The sequence below is a fragment of the Condylura cristata genome, unplaced genomic scaffold (assembly GCF_000260355.1).
Source record: "Condylura cristata isolate star-nosed mole 26May11 unplaced genomic scaffold, ConCri1.0 scaffold00010, whole genome shotgun sequence".
NCBI lineage: Eukaryota > Metazoa > Chordata > Mammalia > Eulipotyphla > Talpidae > Condylura > Condylura cristata.
Genome location: NW_004567111.1, coordinates 40,581,209 through 40,587,447, shown reverse-complemented (window position 1 = coordinate 40,587,447; position 6,239 = coordinate 40,581,209). Strand labels below are relative to the sequence as shown.

The following is a 6,239-nucleotide window of genomic DNA, read 5'->3' as shown; positions in this document are numbered from 1 at the left end:
CAGGCAGATCGTCGAAGTACACTGCTAAGGGGAGCAGCGGTCTGGTCAGGAGAGGTCTGCCGTGCCATGTGGTCACCTTCGGGGCAGACAGGGATCCAACTCATGAGGAAGCGGCTTAAGCTTCTTAATGCAGTGCTTTTACCCACTGCGCCACCAGGGAAGGCCAAGTTTAGTTTTTTTAAATGGTGTCATTAATTCTGGAATAATTCTCTAATATATTTTTATTTTTAGAACTTTTTGACAACTACATGCAACAAGATGCCCATGAATTCTTAAATTATCTACTAAATACAATTGCTGATATTTTACAAGAAGAGCGAAAACAGGAAAAACAAAATGGCCGTTTACCTAATGGTAATATTGACAGCGAAAATAACAACAGCACACCAGACCCAACATGGGTTCATGAGATTTTTCAGGGAACATTAACTAATGAAACCAGATGTCTTACTTGTGAAACTGTAAGTACATATAAAGTCTTGCATAGATAAAAATTTGAATGTATCAAAAGTTTATTGAACACTAGTAAAGGAAATGAAAGTTGTAATTCATAGGATTAGTAAAGATCTTAAAGATGAACTTGTCACTTGAAAGGTATCTGTCTACATGGTTTAATAATGCTGCTTATGAACATTATTATATACTGAGAAAAGAATTTAATACAGATTGAACTGTTTGATTTTGTTTCAATAGACCATTTATTTGTTACCATCTTAGTTAAAATAATTAATAGTGAATATTAATGCACCTACAAGTAAGAGAAGTGTATTAATTTTTTCATTTGATTGCTTTTATTTTTCATGGCTCAGTTAAAAACATACTGTATACACTCAAGATGGGGAAAATATCTGCTGTGGGTACTTTGTAAAGATGAACAGTAGGGAAGATTAAAATTGATTGTGCATAGCTTCATATACTGTTATGTTCTTACCTTGTTACCTGACTCCTCACATAAGGAATGAAAAATCAAACTCATAATCAAGCATCCATTACCCAGTTTTACAAGTAATGCCGTTAGGATCTTTTGTCACCTTCAAGACAGAGTCCAGTTTAGCGTTAGACTTGGCATATAGTCACGTTTACTTTTCCCTCCTTTATAAACTAAAACATTTTCTGTCTTTTCTATCTTCTATAATATTTGTGTTTTTGAAGAACATGTCCCTTTAATTTTTTTTTATTATTTTTAAATACCACATTCCTTATATCAGTTTTGTTTGATGTCCTTCTAATTAGGTTTAGGTTATGCATTCTAGGCTGGAACAGTTCATTGTTAATGTTGTATCGATCTCAGGATATGGCATCTAGGCACACAGCATCCATCTGCCCCTCATTGGTGAAATTGTTTTGTTCTTTCATTCAGGATGTTCATTTTCTCAACATTACAGTATCCACATAGTACATTGGCTATACTAGCTGTACTTCTTGATTTCTTTCAATAGAGTTTTGTAGTTCCTCAAGTCAGTCTTGTATATACATAGTCTGTTAGGTTCAGAGCTAAGTTTGTCTTTTGTGGAGGGTGTGCTAATGTAAATAGTTCTGTGTTTTCCCCTCTTTTTCTTTAAGCAAATGATGATACTTTGGGCTCAAGCATCAGTAAAAAATAAATATAACCCATACCATTAAGACTATTGATTATGCCTTGATCCTTTTTTTTAAAGATTTCTTTATTTATACATATAGAACTGGTGTACAGGCCAGAGGAACAGGGGCGGTGAGAATACTCACTGGAGACAGAGTGGGGAGCAAAACAGGCAGATTGATGAAGAACACTGCTGAGGGGAGCAGCGGGCAGGTCAGGAGACGTCTGCCACGCCATGTGGTCACCTCCGGGGCGGAGATTGAACTCATGCTGAAGTGGCTTTAGCTTCTTAGTGCTGTGCTTTAACCCGCTGTGCCACCAGAGAGGGCCTATGCCTTGATCTTTTTAACGTTAACCAAGCATTTGTAGAACTAGTATTGTCAACTATAGTTTTAAAATTCCCTTTTCTAAAGAAATTTTTATTGGTGAGCCTCTCTTAGGTCCAGTTACAGTGCTGTCATCAGTGCTTGAATACATTAAATAACAGCCAGCAAAGAAAATTTTGGGTTAGAATAAGGGTGTCATTGGTGTTTGCTTTGTTGCTGTTGCAGCTGTCAGTTAATTGCAGTGATGGTCAAGTGTGTAATACTTAATGCTGGGAATTAGACTCAGTACTTATCTCAATTCAGTCTAATTAACTCCAGTTATTTTAGGATGAGTATTTTCATTATGTTTTAGTTAAAAAAATTTTAAATCATAACTGACTCTCAATCTTTTGGAGACATTGCCCCATTATTAGACTAATTCTGTTTACTACTCTACCAGAATAGTAAATGTAATCAGAGGATTTGGCAGTGGCTTAATGTTTGGTATAAGGGAATTTGGTTTATTAGGAGATACATGTTTAACTAGGCCTTCAGAGAAATAGAAAATAGTTGAATTTCCTTAGCATGTTGAGAAATAACAGTGATAGGTGCTAACTGGCAAGGTGATTTGATACCTCATGTGGAATTCTTGGAGATTTTGTGCTAATACCTTTGGAGTTTACTCTGTAGATGGGACTGTGATAGGGAGCGAAGCTTAAACCTTTCTGAAGTACAAACTGATAGGAGCGATCTTCCTGAGACCTGTAATATACATTTGCAGATTGCCTTACAAGAATTAAGAGGGTGAATTGAGAATATGTTTTCAAGAAGCAAGCCATCATTTTGCTAATTCAGGAAATGACCATTTGTGCCACACCTAGTGAAACTAAGCTAGAGGGACAAAATTCACAGTTTCTCAGGACTGACTGTATAGTGTCTTCATTTCAGTTTATAAAAATAACTTAAATACCACTTGTGCCAGATAGAAGATGGGTAAGGGTTAGCAAAAGATGGGTAAGACATAGTTTCTGATCTCAAATGATTATAAGGTGGTGAAGACTGACCAGAAAATTGTCAGAAAAATTTAAAACCAATAAAATGTGTTATGATGTGAGAACACTTAGGGTGCCATGGGAACCAGAAAATAATAGACCCAACCCAAAATGGAGCAGGGAGGGCTTGTGAAGCTTCATCAGATAGGGCCTGTGTAGCGGAATTTACTAATACAGTTGTTAATGTCACAGTTGGTAGTAAACTGATTAGTAAGACTCTTTTCTGGTATTATGTTATCTTAGAGTTCCTTCTTTATCATTGTTTGGCTTTCCTTCCATTTATTCTTGAAATGTGGATGTGTTCCAGATTCTCATTCCTTCCCTGCGTTGGGAGGCTCTTGTTTCATTTTCATTATCACCTGTGCTGATGACTCAGGAGTCCAGATCTCCAGCCTGTACTTTTTTCCACTGAGTTTTATACCTATACCACATAGATGGTTGGTGTGACCTGACATTAGGACTTAGCGCACTTCAGCAGTGACTGATTGCCCCACGTTAGTGAACACCTGGCACCAATACAATTGTAAACACAAACATAGTAACTCAGACACATCCAGATGATCCAGAATATATTTAGATCAAATTGTTTTTGTTGTCAGAAAAATGAAAATTAAAAATGAAGATCCCTGATGGAAGCATATTAGAATCACAAATCTCAGTTTGAGAAACATCAGACTTTAAATTTTTTTTTTTTCTCTAGTCTACATTTGAAGAAAACCCTTACTGGGCTTTAGCCTACCTCTACTATACTATCTATTGTCACCTTACCCACTTTCCTAGAGAACTGGGCTGGCTGTTTTCCTTTTAAGCACATCAGGTTTTTTCCTCCTTTCTGAGTTGTCTTTCTTCACTGACTTGAGATCCAGCTCAGTTATCTTTTATTGTAACTACCTTGTACATTCAGTACTCCTGTTTACTCAGTACTCCTGCTTGTTTCAGTATATACTATACATTCTGTGTGTATGTCTAGCCACATTATCACAAGTTAATGACACTGAGCTTACAACATTGATGCAGTATTGAAACAGGAAAGTAGCTACTCTGTTGGATGTTTAGTCTTCCCTGGTTGAGAGGCATAGGGGGGTGGAGTGGATAACATTATTTTTGTTTGTTTGTTTGTAAGATGATTTATCCAGACTCACACAGAACTTTCTATTAGATTTTTTTTTTTGTTAAAAAGTAGGCATAAATCATGATTATAATTTTCCATTTTGGTCAAATTATTTTCTTAAAATACTAAAGATAGATAGCCAGATCTTTGCAAGCATTCCCATTCAGTCTTGGCTTCTTTTTTTAAAAGAATTAGCATGTACGGTACAGCTTTTGTAGTAACATCAAATTTGGGGAAGTAATGGAATATCACATTATGCTAGCGGTTACCAGTTAAGAGGCCGTGAGAGGCATAAATTTGGTGTTATGCCTGCCCATATAGTTAGTTATTCACTATTCTCTTGAACAATCCAAATTATTAGGTAGTTTTCTTTTGAACTTTAAGAAAAAGTATTATGCATATGGTTATTATTAATAATACAGTGGATTTAATTCTATCACTTTGGAACAGTGGTTTGCTGATTTTTTTTTAAGATATAATAAATATTTCCCTATTTTTACAGATAAGCAGCAAAGATGAGGATTTTTTAGACCTTTCTGTTGATGTGGAACAAAACACATCGATTACTCACTGTTTAAGGTAAATACAGAGTGACTTATTTTGAAATTTAATGAATATCTTTGGTTTAGAATCTTTTAAAATGAATGCATGATTTTTCTGGTATATAGACACAATAAATTTATTTTGAATTTCATACAGGGGTTTTAGCAACACGGAAACTCTATGCAGTGAATATAAATATTACTGTGAAGAATGTCGCAGCAAACAGGAAGCACACAAACGGTAATTTAGTATCCCTTGAAATTTTTAGTGATTCTTGGGCAATGGAGGTTGTAGGTGGGCTTTGTATCTGAAAGTAATCTATTAATTTTATTAAGTCTTGCACTAAGTAATTAGTAGATAAACTGTATACAGTTCTGCACTATCAAATGATTTTTCTATGTTTTGCTATTGTTTAGTAATCATAGACTAGCATAGTTAGTGCTTCAAACATTTGGTTTTAAAGCTTGCCTGATTATGTGAACTTTCTCCTTAGTGAAGGAAAAAGGACAGTAGCCCTCACTTACTATGGGTGGGTGCTTGCAAGCTAGGACTTTAAGAAGGACTATACATAATGTGAGTCGGTCCCACTGAGTTCAGCCCAGAGTCTTTTTCTCAACATTATAATGAAATATTCAAGGAGTTAATGTATTTTCCTTATCCCCTAGTTTCTGCTCTTCCTACAAAGGATTCTATACCTTCTCTTAGTGTATTAAAGACTAGATTTTGTTACTAAGAAATGGAATTATCCTCATTTTTATAATAATTTTTTTCAAATTTTGAAACAGTCTCAAACTCAGGGACATTTTATATGAATAATATAAGGTGTCTGATATATAGCTATTATCCATCAACAAAGAAATGTTTCCTAGTACCTTACCAATCCAAATCAGGAGGTAACACTGATATGTTCACTGTTATTGTCAACCTTAATTTTTGAATCCAAATGTTCAGTAATGTCTCTTACAGAAATTAGCATCCAGTTCACTTTCACATAATTACCTTTAACATACATGTTTTTTTAGTTCTTTAAACAATTCTATATGCTTTTCTTGACTTCCATAATTTCGACTCTTTAAACTTGCAGCTGTTATTTTGTTGAAAGTCTCTTGCTTTGTCTCATATTTTCTCATAATTAGGTTCAGGTTATATATATTGGGCAGGAATCTCATGGAGACAATGTTGTGTTCTTGCTATATCCTCTTGAGTGTTAGGAAATTTTGACTAGTCTCATTTGTTAGAGGTCTCCACGATCACTATAAGGTGTAGTGAATATCCTATAGGGGTTTATGGGACTGAGCATATTGTGATGTTCACATCTAAGATTTCTTACTGGGAAAGGAGAGAAAGCACAGTCAGGAAAAAGGAGAGTCAGGGAACCTCTCAAGTGCTCTGCTCAGAGGTGTCATAAGACTCATTTAATTATCCAGTATTGAATTTGACGACACACAAGATGTATTGTCTACCAGAACAGTTATTACAGACTCAGTGTCCAGGGTTTTTAACTGGAGGCTGTTTATCTAGGCACCTTCTACCTAGCACAGACCAAAATTCCAGTTTCCCAGAGGGAAAACTGTGGTCAGCATAATCTATATTTCTGGTTCTTAGCAAACATTGAAACATCCTTATCAGTTGAAGAACTGGGGGGGGGG

General features: G+C 35.5%; 1 protein-coding gene across 1 annotated transcript in view; it reads left to right on the top strand.

The window, feature by feature from the left end:
* USP12 (ubiquitin specific peptidase 12) overlaps positions 1-6,239 on the top strand; it is a 32,453-nt gene that overhangs the window by 16,503 nt on the left and 9,711 nt on the right. Inside the window, exons 4-6 of the mRNA XM_012723314.1 lie at positions 232-461; positions 4,550-4,626; positions 4,747-4,830. Coding sequence (XP_012578768.1) covers positions 249-461; positions 4,550-4,626; positions 4,747-4,830 — 374 coding nt within the window. The 5' untranslated portion in view covers positions 232-248. The remainder of the gene's footprint in view (positions 1-231; positions 462-4,549; positions 4,627-4,746; positions 4,831-6,239) is intronic.